This window comes from Ahaetulla prasina, chromosome 2 (genome assembly GCF_028640845.1).
Source record: "Ahaetulla prasina isolate Xishuangbanna chromosome 2, ASM2864084v1, whole genome shotgun sequence".
In the NCBI taxonomy this organism is placed as follows: domain Eukaryota; kingdom Metazoa; phylum Chordata; class Lepidosauria; order Squamata; family Colubridae; genus Ahaetulla; species Ahaetulla prasina.
Genome location: NC_080540.1, coordinates 194,125,613 through 194,144,452, shown reverse-complemented (window position 1 = coordinate 194,144,452; position 18,840 = coordinate 194,125,613). Strand labels below are relative to the sequence as shown.

Sequence of the window (18,840 nt, the reverse complement as noted above, 5' to 3'; positions counted from 1 at the left end):
AGAACTTTCCCTGCCAGTTTGAAGTGATGTTTGCCTATTTATATAACACAGGCCCGGCCTCTATGACTCAATGACAAAGGCACAAATTGTACCTTGACTTTACTCCAACCGGCATTTTTTCCCTCTTCAGGTTTTCTTACATCCTTTCTAAGATTAACAAATTCTATTTAAGAAACTTTTTTTAAGGTCAGAACATTCAGGCCTAAGGCCACTGTACTGCTACATTAGAATTTCATCTCGGAAGCATATTCAAAGCTTTGGAAGGCTACTATGGCCCATCTCATTTGTTTCCAACATTGCTTGGACTCCTTCAACGTGGCAACATTTATTTTAAATTTTATATCTCCCTCCCTGAATCACTTGATCTCTTGAGATAATCACCCTTGGTTTCTATCTCCGCAGGCCTTTCTCTTGTTGTTCGCACAGAGCAAAACGATTTTATCCCACTATTGTCCACTGTGACAGGAGCCCGAGTAATGGTCCACAATCAGAATGAACCCGCCTTCATGGACGAAGGGGGTTTTAATGTGCGTCCTGGCATAGAAACATCCATCAGTATGAGAAAGGTGAGAGACAGGCGGAAGATAAGCGTTGCTTTGAGCATGGGGGTGGAATCGCTTCTCTTCCAAAGAAAGGCAATAGATAAGCACATGGCTAAAAAAAGAAACAGGCTCAGTTCAGTTCAGTTTTATTCAGTTCAGAGTTTATTAGAACTCATAGTTGACCAAAAGAAAACATGAACTATTATGGTGCTGTAAAACTAGGGTCTGTCAACAAACCATCAATACAATGAATTGTCCTAAAGACAATCTACCATTTTCTTATCTAGGGGTGTGTATTTGTGTCTGTGTGTATGTTAAAAGTTTAACAAGGCACATAACAGAAAGAACTGGCTCCCATAGAGTGTTCTGTGCTGTTAAACAGAAAGTTTAACAGCACAGAACATTCTGCCAGTAATGTTAAGCTGTGGGAACATTCAATTCCCAGGATTCCCCAGCCTTCTGGGAATTGAATCCACATAGGTTAAAGTTACTGGGGTTAAAGTTACTGGAGAAAAACTGATCTAGTCTTAAAAGTGTTTCTTGCTTCTAATGTAAGAAGCAACTATGAGCCTTTTCTTCACTACTTATAAAACATAGGAATCTATTCAGTGAAATTACAAAATGTCACCGTTCCCAATGATTGTCCTCCCAAGGTGCTTATTGATTTAAAAAATGAGCAAGGATTTGTGTTTTTCCTTAATTAAAAAATGTGACCGGCAGTTGATGGTCAATTGTTTTATCAGAGATCAATATAGAGTTCACAGACTTCTTATTACAATGAAATTGGGAAAATAATTCTTTACCTTAAAGATGGTAAAATAGCCCTTTCGCATCACTTGGTAAATACGAAAAATACAAACCCCCATCCTACGTTTGTGAAAAACAGTGCAATGCATAGCTTCACATGGTATATAATTCTCCTTTCCCACTTAGTGTGCCATTTTTATATCAAGGAGATATTTAAATTTGGGATTTCACCAGTGGTGGGTTGCTACCAGTTCGAACTGGTAGTGGCAACAGCGGGAAGCTCCACCCACCCGCCAAGACGCTTCTATGCACGCACCCACAAGAGAACCGGTAGCGGCAGGTTTTGAAACCCGCCCCTGGATTTCACCATGGAGTTCCTACCATCATTTTCACAGGCTCCCTTCACACAGCTTTTAGCATTAGAAAAAGGACTGGTACCAACCACAGGGACACGGATGCTGTCAGATGAACCAATCCTGGTTTAGCTTTTATGACTTTGTGTGTTATAATAAGAAGAATATAGGTAGTCCTCGACTTATGACCACAATTGAGCTCAAAATTTCCATTGCTAAGCAAAACATTTGTTCCATTTTATGACCTTTCTTGCCACAGTGGTTAAGTGAATCACTGCAATTGTTAAGTTAGTAGCACAGTTAAGTGAATCTGGCTTCCTCATTGACTTTGCTCATCAGAAGGTAACAAAAGGTGATCCCATGACCCCAGGACACTGCAACCATCATAAATACTGGTGGCTCAACAGACTAAGACAGTCTGTTATTAACAGCAGCTGCTTGCAATTACTGACTCAGCTTTCCATCCTTTATAAGGTAGGTAAAATGAGGACCCAGATTGTTGGGGGCAATAAAGTTGACTTTATATATAATATACAAATGGATGAAGATTATTGCTTAACACAGTGTAAGCCGCCCTGAGTCTTCAGAGAAAGGCGGGATATAAATGCAAATTAAAAAAAAAATACAGTACATGTCAGTTGCCAAGTGTCAAAATTTTGATCACATGACCATGGGGAAGCTGCAAAAGTCATGAAAGCCAGTCATAAGTCATCTTTTTCAGTGCCATTGTAACGGAATGGTTGTAAATTGAGGACTATCAGTATGACAGTTATACTGGCTGGCTGGGGAATTCTGGGAGTTGAAGTCCACACATCTCAAAATCATCAAGGTTGAGAAACAATGACCTGGAGTGGACCGGATGTTTTTAGAAAATCTTCAGATTAACAACATTTCTAATTTGAGTTTGAGTCAGGCAGTACCTTCAACCAGCAGGCAAAGAAAAGATCTGATACCCAGATGCAAAAAAGAAAAAAAAAACTGCATTGATTTGACAAGCTGTAAATTGACCAACAGGAAACCACCCAGCGTCTTGGGGGAAGCTACAGTGACTGCACAGAAGATGGAAGTAATGTACCAGTGAAGAACCTATTCCCATCCCATTACACTGAGCAGGTATCTTGCCTCAACAGAATCGTTCTCCTACCCAGTCTGGGCTCTGCCAGCCCTCTCCCTGCATTGGGATTATTCCAGTGGTGAAATCCACATTTTTTTTACTACCAGTTCTGTGGGCATGGCTTGGTGGCTGTGGTGTGGCTTGTTGAGCATGGCAGGGGAAGGATATTGCAAAATTTCCATTCCCACCCCACTCTGGGGCCAGCTGGAGGTGGTATTTGCCGGTTCTCCGAACTGCTCAAAATTTCCGCTACCAGTTCTCCAGAACCTGTCAGAACCTGCTGGATTTCACCCCTGGATTACATCACCAAAAATCTCCCAGCATGAATGCGCAGCTGCATATTCAAAGGGCTCCTTTTGCGCTTCTAGGTCTGCATACGTTCCTGTTTCCAGACCAGTATGGTGGAACGATGTGGCTGTGGACATTACTTCTACCCTTTACCCCACGGAGCAGAGTATTGTGACTCCGCTAAGCATATAGCCTGGGGTAAGTACAGTTTCTGCCAACCTAGCAGTTCGAAAGCAGGTAAAAAACGCAAGTAGAAAAATAGGGACCACCTTTGGTGGGAAGGTAACAGTGTTCCGTGCGCCTTTGGCATTGAGTCATGCCGGTCACATGACCACAGAGACATCTTCGGACAGCGCTGGCTCTTCGGCTTTGAAATGGAGATGAGCACCGCCCCCTAGAATCAGGAATGACTAGCTCATATGTCCGAGAGGAACCGAAGTACAGATTAAAGCAGGGAGGAATCCACCTATATCACTTCTGTAACCCCCCCTCCCTCAGCTCTTTTTGTTGATAAGAGATTGTTCAATTAATACATGCTTCTCTATTTCCTATTAGGTTACTGCTATTATAAACTCCAAGCTGAATTTAAAGCAGACCACCTGGGCTGCTTCACTAAATGTCGGAAACCTTGCAAGTAAGTAGGCTTCAAAACTTGTGGAGTTGCATTCCTGGGTCTGGCCAAATTCCATAGAGCTTGCTTAGCAATAGAAGATATTCAAGGAAACGGAACGAACAGATTTTATCCTTGATACATCCATGCAGGCCGGCCAACAAATTCTAGCTGAAAGGAGGAGCACCCAAGCAGGGAAATAAAAAGAAAGGAGATGGTGCATCTCTGTTTAAATATTCTCATAGATTATTTGAGCTGCAGAGTAATAAACATTTGTTGCTCAAATGCTGGCAGCAGGTTCATCTATGGGACTTCCCTCAACCATGCAAGTTCACGTTTGAATGAAGATGCCAGCCAAAGAGCTTGTCTCAAGTGTGCTGGGTGACACATTTGAAGTTTTTTACTTTTCTTTAGAGTGACAGAGTACCAGCTCTCAGCCGGATATTCACGATGGCCTTCGTCTGTCTCTGAGGTAAGAAGCTGATTTTTGCTGTAGGGCAGTGTTTATCACAAGAACCAATTTTGTATAGTTGTTAAATCATCAGGCTAGAAACCAGGAGAGTGTGAATTCTACTCCTGCCTTGGGAACAAAGCCAACTGGGCGACTTTGGGCCAATCTTAGATCCAGGAAAGAAGCAACAGGAAACCACTTCTGAAAAACCTTGCCAAGAAAATTGTAGACTAGACCAGGTAATTGCCAGGATACCCTGACTTGAAGGCTGCCCAAAAAAGTATTTCTTAATACTTAGCAACTCTAAGGTGTGTGGACGTCTTGGTGCTGGGGAATTTAGGGGATTGAAGTCCATACATCTTAAAGTTGCACGGATGAGAAATATCTGAAAGCTAGGAAGGACCAAATGAATGCATCACACCAATGGATGCAATAGCATCTTCCTTTTAATGCCCATTTTATAAGTGAAAAGCATGGGGTGGAGAGAAATCTAAACCAGACCTAACCTATCACTTGGAGGAGAGTAATACTGAAAGCAAAAAGTGCTCTTTTGTGCTCAAAATACCTTCCTTCCCCAAATTTTTTTTTTAATAGTTATGTTTATGCATGAGCTGTTAATAGTCCTTGAACTGTTTAAGCTGATATTGCAAATCTATCGTTTCAGTCTTGGGTGTTTCACATGCTGAACCGGCAGAATAAATACAATGTCATATCCAAGAGGTAAGAGCTCCCCCTATAGATGAAATAATATTAGAGCTGGGGAAAAAGTGTTGGTTAAAGTCAAACCAATGGAGTGAAACAGCAGTGCTGAGGTAAAAAAAAAGATGAGGGAAATGGAGTGAAAGTACAATATATTAACTGCTTTAAGATCAGCTGGAAGTATTGGAATGTAAAGTATCTATCCATGTAGTCCTGGTTATATCATTAGTTAATGGTTCAGGTTACTATGCACTCAGAAATTAGATTTAAGTAAATCTTGAATAGTGCAGCTTTTCCTATGGACAGAACTTCAAGTGCAGAAAACTATTCAGAAGTCCATTCTTCCACAAAATATTAGTTTCTTTTATACTGCCAACCACAAACCGCTGAGAGGTTCAGAGGAAGTTAAAGATCAGCCACAATCCAGCATCTGGACTGATCTCATATTAATGACAAGTACCTGACTCATTATATGATTTGCATATCACAACAGGAGTTTAAAGTAAAATTAGACGTCCAATAAAGTAGCTATTAAAAACTGCACTAAAACTGGTATAGATCTGAGGATTCTGCCTTGAATGTTTGGGTATTAAAGACTTCTATTGCAGATATATTTACCTAGCAGCAAGGTTCACTAAACTAAAGGACATTTATTTATTTTAAGCAAATGCTTCCTCAAGGATGACCTACTGAGATAAGATTTTTTCTAAATGACGCTGGGTAGAATTGCAGTCTTAGACCAATGCAGCTTTCTAACAAGACTGGACTCATTCCATCTCTCTCCTGTTGCCAGGGATGGAATTGCCAAAGTAAATATATTTTTCAACGAATGGAACTATAAAAGCAATGGAGAATCTCCGGCTTTCACGGTATGTCCACACATTTAATTGTATGCTGCCAGCAGCCTAAAATATCACATCTTTACTGTCCTTCTAGTTGGTCAAATTCTAGAACTATCTTTTATAGGATCTTCTCCAGCATCTTCCTTTAAGCCATGTTTCCATTTTCAATAGACGGCATTTTTTTCAATTTGGGTGCTATTTGGAAGGTGATAAGACAGAATGCAGTATCAGACAATGCTAATTATTAATACTAATTAGAGCAATACTTTTAGGCACATTCTAGCCTGGCAGAGCAATCTCTCTTCCACTAATCTCAGAATAATTGATGAAATTTTTAGTCTATGCCTCCATCCTAGCAGGAAAATTTGAAATTATTTTCAACTATTGTGAAAGATTATCCATATTAAGTTGATCAGGGGGGTGGGGGACAGACGGACAGGGGACAACTTGATTATTTTTTCTTAGCCTCAATCCATCCATTCATTAGCAAATGTTTATAGTGAACATTCTCTAAATGTACTCTAGATTTGTATACTCTGCAAACATTTCTCAGTAATTGACATTTGACTTACAGTATTTTTACTGTAGGTATCAGTAATTATACAGTTGATACATAGCAAAAGGCAAGAATTAGCAGACTATCACTGCTGATGTGTAACAGTAAGCAATAAACATTTCATAGATAGCACAATGACACTGAGTAACTTTACCTTAGTTTCATTCAACAAATCAAAATGATAGCCAAAGCTTGATAACCATTTATTTTTGCACTGTATCTTTAAGCATTGGGTTAAATTTCAAAATGTAGTTTCAACTTTGTCAGGATTGATGCTGCTTTTGAGACAAAAGCAGCATGTTTATTCTTATGTATAAACAGTGATTTTCCAATTCCTAGAACCAACAACAAACCCCTTAAAATCTAGGCAAGTCCAAAGCAAAATATGTTAGTTCTTCAACCTCTATCAATATATCATCTGGACACAGAGATCTTTTTGAACCATTTTTAATTTTGTTTTGTTTTTTCCTTGTACAGGTGGTAACATTGCTTTCCCAGCTAGGGAACCAGTGGAGTCTTTGGTTTGGTTCATCAGTCCTTTCTGTGGTGGAACTGGCTGAGCTGATTTTGGATTTTTTGATCCTCACAAGCATCCTGGTTTTCCGTCGGCTGTACTCATATCAATCTTCAGACCTTTATATACCCAGCAACTCAAATAACTCTGTCTTCCACAACGTACTTTCGACTCACAAAACTCCACAAGAAATACCTGCTGAGACTGGGATTGCTGCACTGCCATCTTATAATACCTTAGAAACATTAGACTTACACAGAGTTTCCTTCAGGAGAACAGAATAAAATCCAGACCAGGATGCTTTGGATATGACATTATTATGTACTTTAATTAATGCTGACTTATAGACTCAGCACTTGGAACTAACTTGTTAGCTGGATTCTCACACCCAGAGAAGACAGGCCTGAATTTCACCTAAAAGAATTCTGGAGATAAAGATCCAATGACATGAAAGCACCTTTCATTCCCATTTTGTCCTCGGTGTGTGCAATTCCTCAAGTCTGTATCTGTCCACCACCAAACAAAATTAAAAAGATGGACGCTGTATATTTTTTCCCCTTATATTTTGAGAAATACGTTTCTACAAATTGATCTTGGTTGTTGCTTCTCTTTTTGTTTGTTTGTTTGTCTGTTTGTTTGAGGCCACTTGCTGATCAAATTAAACTCAAGTGGACAAAGACATTTAACCCCTTTCTTGTAGGTTAAAAACAAACACAAGATTTTCGGTATTTTTCCCATCCCTTGAGACAGCTAGAACTCTTTGCTGATTGCAGCCAAGGATCAGCATGAAAATATGCCCTGGAAACCAAGAATAGCTAAACAGGATATGAAATCTTCCTAGGACTAGAACAATCCTAATACCTGTGTTTCCCTGAAAATAAGACTGGGTCTTATTTTCTTTTAGGCTTGAAAATAAGCACTTGGGCTTATTTTCGGGGAGGTCTTATTTTTTTTGAGGTGCAGGAGGCTGCGAGCACGGTCACTTTATAGCTGCTGGGCCCCTTAACTGCGGCCCGCAGATCAGCTGTGGGCCGGGAGTTCTATCTCTCCGGGCGCCTGGAAATGTTTCAAGCGCACTCTTGTTAGTCCCAGCCCTGCCCACAGCACCAGGAAATCTTGCAGCTCAGGGCCCCTCTGTTCCGCAGCTCACCTTGTGGCTATGGAACAGGTGGCAACCACAGTTTGTGCTCCGCCAGGCCTGGAGCTTGGGTGTTGCTTAGGCTGCTATGATGAGGTAGAAAGCCATGCAGCCTGTCGGAATCGGCCCCCCCCCCCCCGCCGCCACCTCTACCTGGCTGCTGCTGCTTGAGAAAAGGGCAGGCAATTGTGGAAGTTTGTGGGAAGCGCGTGCTTACGGTAGAAGCAAAGCCCAGCCTGTCCCTTTCAAGCAATCAAATGTCTGTTTGTGTGAGAGAAAGAAAGAGAGAGAGAAGACGGAGGGGAGCAACAAGAATTGCAGGCAATGCTGTTTGAAAGGGTTTCCTCTCTGCCTTTGGGACAGCGCCCTTCTAGTGCCCGCCGCCCTGGCAAAGGTGAAGCGGAAGCAGGCGGGGGCTGTGTGGGGCTCCTCCGATGGCCTCCCCAGCCCTGCTCAGGGGCAGCCCATACATGAGGTGTGGGTACGGATTCAGTTTGGCATTTCACCTTCCATCCTCTTACGAACTTTTGGCTGCACACAAGGAAAGCAGTAGAAGCAGCAGAAGTCTTTGGGGGTCTTTCTCTCCCCCAAATGGCACCAGAAATGAGTCTGAGACTCATCGCGACAGTGCAGCCTCTTGGAGCAGGACCCTGCAAGGGTTGTTTTGGCGTTATACGCATGAACGGCAGCACCGTGAGCTTCGTCATCCTGGCACAGCTGCGTCCTGCCCCTCACAACTGCACCAGTATGTCAAACCTCACAGCGGTGCCTCCACTTGCACGCACAATGGCACAAGCCTCGCAATGCGAGGTTCGACATGCCAGCACAGTCGCAAGCAGCAGGAAGCCAGCTGCGGTGGTGTGATGAAGCTCATGTCAGTGCTGCCATTCACGCGTGCAATGCCACAACAAGCCTTGCAGGGTCCTGCTCCAAGAGGCTGCCCCAGTATGACAAACCTCATGGCGGTGCCGCTGCTCCCACGCGGAGTTTGAGGGAAAGAAACAAGCCAGGGTCTCTGCTTCTTCTGCTTTCCAGCCAAAAGCAGAAGCAGCAGAGACCCTTGTCTGTCTGTCTTTCTTTTTTCTTTCTTTCTTTCTTTCTTGCACAATGGCACAACAAGCCTTGCAGCACGAGGTTTGACATACTGGTGCAGCACGAGTTTTGACATCCCCAAACCCGGGGATTTGAGCGGCATTTAAGTAGCCAGGATGCCTGCAGGATCCCTGGCTTCTGAGGCAGGCGAGGCCCAGAGATGAGGTGCTGTGAGGGAGCCCATTTCTCACGTGGCCATGTTGGGGTTGCCCACAAAGAGAAATGTGCCTTGGGGCACCACCCGGAGCAGGCGCCAAGCTGAAGGTGGGGGAGGGTCAGTCCCCTTATCCGGTTGCCCTCCTCTGCCATTTCTCATCAAGTGTGCATGTGTGTGTGAGAGAGACACAGAGACAGAGACAGAGAAATGGCAAAGAAGAAACCTTTTTCAAACAGCGTTGCCTGCAATTCTTGTTACTCCTCTCCGTCGTTTCTCTCTCTCTCTCTCTCTCTCTCTCACACATACACACACACACACACACACAATTTGATTGCTTGAAAGGGACAGGCTGGGCTTTGCTTCTATCGTAAGCATGCACTTCCCACAATATCTTCCACAATTGCCGGCCTTTTTTCAAGCAGCACCAGCTGTGGGGGGGGGAAACCAATTCCGATGGGCCACACAGCTTTCTGCCTCATCGTAGCTGCAGTCTAAGCAATACCCGAGCTCCAGGCCTGGCGGAGCGCAAACTGTGGTCGCTGCCTGCTCCATAGCCACAAGGTGAGCCGTGGAACAGAGAGGCCCCATGGCTGCAAGGTTGCCTGGCGCCATGGGCAGGGCTGGGGCTAGCAAGAGTGCACTGGAAACATCTCCAGGCACCTGGAGACAGAACCTCCGGCTGTCGCTGGCTCAGTTGATCTGCAGGCCAAGGTTAAGGGGCCCAGCAGCCATGAGGTGACTGAGGAAGTGAAGGGCTGCCTCCTGTGCTGGCCACGTCCACCCCTTCACTAGGGCTTATTTTAGGGGTAAGCCCACCCTCCAAAAAAATCAGGCTAGGACTTATTTTCAGAGTAGGTCATATTTTTGAGGAAACACGGTACATATATATGGTTAAACTTCCATACTTTGAAAAATAAAAGATCCCTAATTCTGAGTCCATCAACTACCAAGGTACACTTTAATCAGTCCTTCTTTAAGCAAGCTATAACAAGGATTTTCAACCACTTCTCTTCCTTTGAGTAGATCCAAGCTTTGAAGACTGTATACTTTATTATGCATTTAATATGGATGTTAAGCCTTGCTCCGCTACTCAAGAGACTCAATAGTCAACTTCTATATTGTGTATCTCCCTGTGAATGATTTCCGTTAAAAAAGGACCTAAACTCTTTCTCACTTCCTTTGTTCTCCTGGGACCTAATGCTACAAAAACAGTATATTCTTAGTCTTGGGTTCATTCTAGAAGTGGATGGAAGGGCTTCATATAGTCACTGTTTCCCATTCAACAAATATGATACCCCTCCACGAGCAAAACATGGTTATGTGAACATCAGCATCCCTTTCAATTGTATTGTATAAAAAAATCCAAGATGGAGTTAGAAGGTCAGATTTTCTAATTTATATTTTTAGAAAGTGCTGTTGTTTTAATACAGGTAACTGGTCAGTATGCCAGAGATTCTGCAGAAACCCACTTACCTACATTGGATAACTGTATGTTACACAAAGGGAAGATTAATTTATGAGGCTTCCACTAGTCTTCCGTCAATCTAGGTCCACCTTCTAAATTTCATCTCATCAACAAAAAAGGAAAACCATAAATCTTCAGCTCTTCTAATTTAACAATTTTACAGAATTAGAACTTCAACCCTTCTCTCCACAAAATATTTGCTATTTGCATATTACAACCTGTAAAAACGGAAAGTACTTTTAGCAGTGAAGAATTCCATATTGGTGATGAAGCAAGAATCCCATCAACCATCGGTGTTTTGCTCCCAGTGCTTCCCTCTGAATTCTTAAGGATGTCCTTGTTCCTCAACTGCATATGAACAGCCTAAGTTACTTCTCCCTTCCCCAAAGTGGACACACTCTGAATGTTTACTAATATATTAGCTTAACCAGATAAAATGATTGTAGCTATCATATATATGAGTCCCCTTTTAATATCAAATTAAAAAATGTGTTTTCTGAAAATGAAAGAGGAAAAAATCCTATGATTTTGATTGGGAAGTATAACTGTGACCTAAACCCAGAGTACCAGTGACATTCTATAGTCATTCAGGTTTCATTTAAGATATCTTTGCTTTGTAGCCTTCTGGAGATGTCTTTTTAAAAAATGTATTATTGCTACTTGTTCTTGCTTTTTGGAATCCTCTCTATAAGTTAAATCAGTGGTTCTCACCCTGTGGTCCACGGACCCCGGGGGAGGGGGGGCTGCAATGTTGTCACAGCTTTAAAAAATGTTATGATTTAAATCTTGAGTTAAGTCTTGGTGGTCCATGGCCACAAAAGGTATTTAAAGGAAGTTCGTGGTGAAGAAAAGATTGAGAACCACCGAGTTAAACGTTTGAGCAATGACATGTCTCTCAGCACTTTTATATACATTGTACATGTGTACATGTGTACACGTACACGGTCAGCAAGTTATAGCTTCCTATTCCATGCGCTACAGTTGGAAATGAAGATGAATTGTTTAATATACAATAGGACTGTTAATTTTTTCCAGTACATCTGTATCAAATCCAATAGTCTCTCTGCATTTAAATTAGCACATGATGGAGTATTGAGAAAATGTATCTGGCATGCAGCAGATGAAGTAACATAATGGGACTTCAGGCAGTGACTGAAGGTAGATACTGTATAAGTACACTAAAACAATCCTAATCTCGTGTGCCATATTAACAGTGCAAGACAGACAAGTATTGATCTAATTTCAGTATGCTGTGGTCTATATACTTGTCTTAATAGCAGCTGGCCAGGATCTTAATGCACCATTTCCATATCATCTGCACATAACAAAAGCAGTGCCATCTGAGAACTGTGTTTCTTTTGGTCTTATTCTCTGACTTGAACAGAAATATTAGAAAAGTAGACTATGAATATGAGAGTACAAATGAACTTCTACTACTTCTAGTTTCTCTTGTATGCATAAACTGGGCACAAGTTGTTGTCAAACAGCACAAGGCCTATCATGACAATATTGCGCTGTGTCTTTCATCACTACTTTCTCATGCAGGGTCAGCAAGTTAATGAATTCCTTTTACAGAAGCGAGACCATCATAACCATCATACAACTCTTTTGCACAGCAGCTTTGTATTTAAGCAGAAGGATCCAAATAAATTCTCATGTGCTCTCGACCACTTTATCCAAGAGGTTAGTTGTATACCGTTTATTTCCACACTGGAACTAATTAGTAATATTACACTGTTAGCATTTTGTTCTCTTTGACATTTGTTTATTCTGCTTGTAACAGCTATTTTGCTAAATTGGTTTAGGCAAAAGAAATAGAAAATGCATTATGCCAGTATAATGGGGGATAAACAGGAGAGGCAGATTAGGCAACCAACCCCCCCCCCCCCAAAAAGGGATTTTTTAAAGCCCTAGTTAAAGGCTGTCCTCACTCAGGATTCTTCCAAAGATCTTGCCTTCCATTGTTGTTAACTGCAGCCAATTCTGTAAAAATTCTACAAGGCCAAATTAAGCACAAATGCTGCTCATTTACTCGATGTTCAGTGCAACATCCCATTGTGCAATTGTACATATCAACTACTGAGCCACGATGCAGCCTGTTTTATGCAGCAAGGAACAAGAATCCACATAGGTGAAGAGCCAACCCTCCTGCCAGCTCTCCTGCATCTATCTAGATGCCATGTTGGCCACTTGTGATCTATCTCACATTGGATTACACATATTCAGACAATACTGTTTTAGTACTCTTATTTCAGTCTACATTCTTCTGCTTTATTTACCTGCCAATAGAATCCTGTTTCCTCCAGTACTCAGACAGATGAACCCCACTCATTTTAGTGGGTCAAGAAGTATTTGTTAGCGGAGGTTGTTAACATGAGCTGGTAGTTACACATGCCAGAAGAACATTATGGCTGCATTCCTCACAAGAATAAACCACACATGTGAGAGAAAGCGGCTTAAGTCCTGTGCATAGAGAAAGTAGTCCCTTGGTTTAGGCAAAGAGGGCCTAGGGAAATAGGAGTATTGTTTGCCCATGCATAAAGATGGAGAAGTGGGGAGATAGAAAGAGGTGTAACATACAACATCTATGAAAACAGACAAGAAAAGCAGAAGAAAGCAGCCTAGTGGCCTTCTCTCAAAACAATACGGCAGCAGATTAAACCAAGATCTTGTCCAGAAGAAATCAAGAAGGGGCTGTATACCATACTGTGCTTCCTCTCATACTGACAGCAGCATCACACCTTGTGCCCCGGCTCCTCTTCAGGTGTTGCACTTCCATCACCACAGTCCCACCGAAATAGGAAGAGAATTGTCCAAAGAAGTTGGGAACTCCATTCCTGTTCTCCTCCATCATTCCCTCCAAATGGGAAACAAGATGGGGATTCGCAAACAGATGGACTCTGCAAATGAAATGCTGGTGCATGGCAGTGAACATGCAAAAAATCAGCACCTCTGCAGCATGCTATGGTGAGAGTAAAGTTACTCCTAGCACAGCCAGAACAAATGTTTAGGAGCCATATAAAATTGGTCTGCGGTTAAAATAAATGAAGCCCATGGCCACTAGTTGATAAGTCCTGTCAGAGCATTACAGCGTCTGAGCCCCTGCAACAATATTCTCTGATCAACCACTGACACTTAGCACAAGGCCTCTTACCAAGCTAAGCCTCATTGTTTTATCAGTCCTTAGACTGGAATCAGGAAAACTATCATTCTTCAGCATGTTTAAACTCATATTCACCACTCTCTAAGCCCTATACCTTACTCAACAGGGGATAAATGAGCATGAGTTCACCTACAGGTGTCACTGTATATTCTGAAAACTATCACCAAGGGATGATCTGAAAGTAAATGTGGTGAGAAACAACACATCAAAACAAATATTCATTCATTATTCCAGAATCCTTGGCATTCTGCATTGCTGTTTCCAAGTCATGAAACCGGAAAGGGTTTCATGACTTTATAGCACATTGCTTTTAGAAGGAAACACTTCTAAATATACTGCAGAGGTTTCCGGGACATAGCTCCTAAACTTACTATTCACTAGTATGGGACTTCCCAATTCAGTGGGACTCTCCCTTATCTGTTAATTCAGTCAAATAAGCCACCCAGCCTTTGCAAGCAAGGGGGACACAACTTCAGGCAGTACACTAGGATAATCCTAATCCTATGTGCCGTATTATTCATCTCACCCCTAATTCTGGCAGTATTGGGAATAAAGGCATACTTGTTCTTGGAGCCAAGGTTAATGAATCAAACCAGTAACTTTCCTACCAAATCCAAGATATGAAACAGTAAAAGATGGCTGGCAGTCATCATAAGATCAGAATTTTGGTCACCAGAGCATCAACAGGAGTTTAAATTAAGGGAAAACTCCATCAATTCTGGTTGCATGGCACAATACCAGTATCACTACTATGAGACCCAACTTTTCTTCTCTTTATTCTGGTGAAGTTTTTAATAATACTGTTTGTGGCTAAAGGAAATGCTTTCCTATAGACTCACAGGAGAAGACATCTCAGAAGATTCAAGGATATCTCAGACTGCAAGTGAAACCCCAGCTGTAATCAACAGACTCCTTCAATCCTCCACAATTCCTCCCCTTAAGCCCACTGCCACCTGCCCAAAACGAGCTGGTCCACTCAGAGGCTGCAGCAGCTGTGAAGGAGGTCAACTCAAATCTGGTAACAGTGCGTTACAGTCTTGAATGGAAGCAAACAAAACTAACAGAAAATCGATGACAAAGCCAGAAAGGAAAGAGAAAGAAGAATTGGGTCTGGAAAGGGAAATGGGGTAAGGCGGCTATAGACTGGATGGGGAAAGGGGGAATGGACACATTCTCAGGTAAAAAAGTAAACTAGGAACAGAAGCAACGGAAGGAAGAGAAAGGAGAAAACAAGAGGGCAGGTTACACCAAGCATCCCACATTTAACAAACACGGTCGAGCATCAGGAGAAGGAAACCCCCCTCCCACCCACTCTGCCTGCCTCTCATGCAGCAAGTGATAAATCCCATCATCTCGAAAGGCAGAACTGTTACTGATCTGTTGGCCTTCAGCAGTGCTGAGAGACAAAAGCAGTACCATTTCCCGTGCCGGGGGGGAAGCAAACATTGCTGTTTAGCCAATGTTTGTGACACACAAACTCAGCTACTCTGATTAACCCTTAGTACTTACGTGCAATTGCAATGACCACAATGGCACAGATCACTCCCAGCATGATCATCATCTAAAGAGAAGAATTACAATCAGCCCATAGAGAACCCTCATACATCATCTCCTTTGGCAAAATCAAGGTCTCCAACAAAGATGGACAATGGACCACTTGAAACTGTTTATTCCAAGTCCATATTCATGCTCATTGATCCAACTATCCCAGTACTCATTATTCCTTCTGGCATTCATTTTCAGGTTCCCAACTAGACTTTCCCAGACACGCCAGCATTTTCCTGGAAACATTCCACATTGAACCTATAATTTTAAGCATGCAAAACGTTGGCTCTATTTCTGATCTATCAGTCTCTCTCCCCTGTTCAGGAAATGCACTGTGGTTTTATTATAACAAAGTAGGATTGGCTCAGGAACAATTACTTATATAAGAGACTGGAAACTCTGAATAGATTTTTGGCTGAAATGGATAAAAATGAATTGGGGATTTATTAGAAAAGTTTGTTTATGGGAAGAAGGGAACCATGACATGTAACCTGGGGGATGGGTGGAAATAGTAATTACTATGTAAGGACTGAAAAGAAGATCAGAAGTTGCTTCTTTCTTTTTTCTTTCTTTTGTTATCTTTCACTTTTCTTTTATTCTTTTATATTTTTTCCAAGTGTCCTTGTTTCCATATTTTTAATCTTATGTAACACTTTCTTGCAATAAAAATATTTTTAAAAGTAGGATTGCCTCAGCAGCTATACATTCAATAAGCTGCTCACTTCTTACTCACCTTACAATTCTTCCACCAATACTTCCTCTTGAGCGCTGCTGCGCTACTTTCAAATACTTGGGCACCAGCTTGGAGAGCATCCGCTCGTTCGTCTAATTCTGAGAGTTTCTGATCTCGCTCCAAAACTTTATCCACATTCACACGCATAATATCCACCACCTGAAGAGAAAAGGTAATTAGCTTCCTAGCAAGAGAGAAAGCAGATGTCAGGCATGAACAATCCGATGCACACGTGAATAATTCAATTAGCTATTTTGTAGTTCATGCCTATAACACAAGACTCTTCTCAGATTGCCAGTTTATACTTGGGCCAAACTAGATACGGTTCAATGGCATTCAAGAGAAGTCAGACTTGGCTCTCTTGTGCCTACATAGATTCCAGACTAATTCCCCACTTGACTCCTCCCCCTGGCTTGGCCAGTCTCTCACCGACAGCAGAGGACCACAAAGAACCATTTTAATCACTTACTTCTTCCACCTGTGCTTGAGTCTGCTGCAGGCGCCAATTACTGGTCAAATTTGGAGATGCACCAGGGCCCCCTGCAGCATTTTCACCTCCTTCCTGTCCTGTCCCTGGGGCACCTTGCTGAGCTGGATCAGACCTGTGGAGACAGGTCAAGTACGAGAGATGATGCGGATGCCTATATCCAATACTCAGCCAGAAACCAGCACATTAATATATACAACTGTAATTTAGTTGCAGGCTTATTATCAACACACAAGAAACCCAAGCACTACAACATGGAAATGTCAAGGAGAAATATATTCAAATTTTCCAAAGAAATGGGCCATTCAGATTCTTGAACTGTTCATCTTTAAAGTAAAGCACCTTAAGAGGAAGCTGGAAGACTTAGGTCTAACATAAACAATTATTTTCTTGTATAATAGTAGAATTCATACTATCTTACATTGTTGTACTGTTTATTAGTTGTTAATCCAGAGGATTTAGAAGCAGTGGCTTTCTAGATCTCACAAATAAATGTCAAATGCCTGATAGTAATGCAAGAAGTAGTGAACAATACTAGAGAATGTAAAACAGAATGGGGTTCAGTACCTATTAAATCAAAGGAAGAACTATATTTCAGATGTAGTCTCTTCTCTCTCTCTCTCCCAAGAGCAACTGTTTGTTTATTTAATTTATATGCCACCTATCTCATGACTAGAGCAGTTCAGGTATTACAATTCAGAAGTATTGTCAGGAGATATATTGGAGTGTTGCTCTGACTCATCTGAGCTTGAGGATATAAAGAATTGAAGCAGAGCCCACAGCAAGCATCTTAGGCCAAATTTAATGGAAATCCAGGGCATGGCAAGTGAAGGTTCAATGGCATGGTTGTGACATCTCATTTTAGCTGCCAAATTCAGGTCACGACAATGTCTCCTCACCGAGAGAATGCAAGTAAGACGACACAGCCATGTTTCAGGAAGTCACTCAACTCTCCCCTTACCTCAGTAACCATTTTTTTAGAAAGATATGGGGGAGGGGGGCAGGATTATTTAACCCTCTCATCTTCTTCTATAAAACACTATTATTTGACTCATTATCAGACACTGATTATGAAGTGTGCTGAATTCTTAGAATGTACTACTTGAGTAATGTTAACAGATACAATTAGAACTTGAGTAGATAAAATGAAAAGCAAGTCCGCAAGCATAAAAGAACTGCTGTGTCATGAGGCAGAAACATTTACCAATAAGTAACATTGCTAGGTATTTTTGGCTTTACTGCAGCAGGAAGAATAGGTCAAAAAAGCCGTCAAATAAATCAGTTCAGAGAAACAAGGATGCATTTTCCAACGCAGCAATGGGGACAGTGGTGAAAACTCATGAAGGTTACAGACTAATGACCAGGCTGGCAAAAAATGCCATCAGAAGCTTCAGGCAATGTTTCCGTGAGCAATCTTGCCATTATCTCATAGATGAAGGAAGAGACAGGAGAAATGCAATTATGGAAAAGGCAAGGAGTCCCAAGAAAGAGATCAAAAAAACTTAAGACTTTCTGTTCAACTGTTCAAGCAAAGAAATATCTGCAGTCATTTGCACGCAAGCGCCCTGCGCATACAACAGTATTTTGCTTCCCTTTTCAATGATGAATCCTCCATCATCAAATTGCTCTTTCAGCAGTTATTATTAGGGGGCCAACTTTAATACTTCTGAAATTAACCAGCTACTTTATTACCCGGTTTCACACATGCACCTCTAACAGAAACCCATATCAGGGAGAGTTTGGTCACACAAAATTCGTGCTGCGTTTTTCTCTTTTCATACAGGGACAATCTCCTGCGCTAACATACCGGTTCATAAACTTTTACCTCCCGGCTTGTACTCAAGGCAAAAAAAACCCGGCATTTTCGAAGGTGCCTTCTAGAGTTCTGTGAAAATACCCCTCTCCTCCATTGCTACCTATATTACCACTCAAGAAACCGCTGGAGCCTCCGGCCACCGGACAGCTCTCGCCTGAATCTATTCAGGGGCCGGGGAGCACCCGCTGCAGCAAAGAAAACTGCGGAGACATCAGATGGGATGAGGCATCCGTCCCAGCTCCATCTCACTTCGGCACCGGACAACCGAAAAAAGAGAAAGGGGGGGGGGCAATGCTGCAATGCGCAACTCGTCAAGCGCCGCAACAGTGCAGGAAAACCGGCCGCGCATTACAGGAAAGGCAAGCAACGACGAGAGCGTCACTCCGGTTGCTACTCACATGGCCGGCCTCGGCTCTAGCAGCCCTTATTGTCCTTTCAGGAGGAAATGCACGAAGCAGGGCAAGGGGTCGACGGCCGGCCGGTGGGAACGACCACGCAAGAGGGGCTCCACCGGAGGCTATCGAAAAT

The 18,840-nt window shown here is 42.3% G+C and overlaps 2 protein-coding genes across 2 annotated transcripts in view; one reads left to right on the top strand and one right to left on the bottom strand.

The window, feature by feature from the left end:
* The window catches only part of SCNN1A (sodium channel epithelial 1 subunit alpha), a 25,034-nt gene extending 17,245 nt beyond the window's left edge, over positions 1–7,789 (top strand). The window contains exons 6-13 of the mRNA XM_058171569.1: positions 403–566; positions 2,657–2,755; positions 3,125–3,242; positions 3,600–3,678; positions 4,069–4,126; positions 4,770–4,825; positions 5,598–5,673; positions 6,680–7,789. Of these exons, the coding sequence (XP_058027552.1) occupies positions 403–566; positions 2,657–2,755; positions 3,125–3,242; positions 3,600–3,678; positions 4,069–4,126; positions 4,770–4,825; positions 5,598–5,673; positions 6,680–7,000 (971 nt within the window). The 3' untranslated portion in view covers positions 7,001–7,789. The remainder of the gene's footprint in view (positions 1–402; positions 567–2,656; positions 2,756–3,124; positions 3,243–3,599; positions 3,679–4,068; positions 4,127–4,769; positions 4,826–5,597; positions 5,674–6,679) is intronic.
* VAMP1 (vesicle associated membrane protein 1) overlaps positions 1–18,840 on the bottom strand; it is a 24,266-nt gene extending 5,426 nt beyond the window's left edge. The window contains exons 1-4 of the mRNA XM_058171570.1: positions 18,711–18,840; positions 16,479–16,611; positions 16,010–16,168; positions 15,241–15,292 (exon numbers count right to left, since the gene is read on the bottom strand). Of these exons, the coding sequence (XP_058027553.1) occupies positions 15,241–15,292; positions 16,010–16,168; positions 16,479–16,611; positions 18,711–18,712 (346 nt within the window). The 5' untranslated portion in view covers positions 18,713–18,840. The remainder of the gene's footprint in view (positions 1–15,240; positions 15,293–16,009; positions 16,169–16,478; positions 16,612–18,710) is intronic.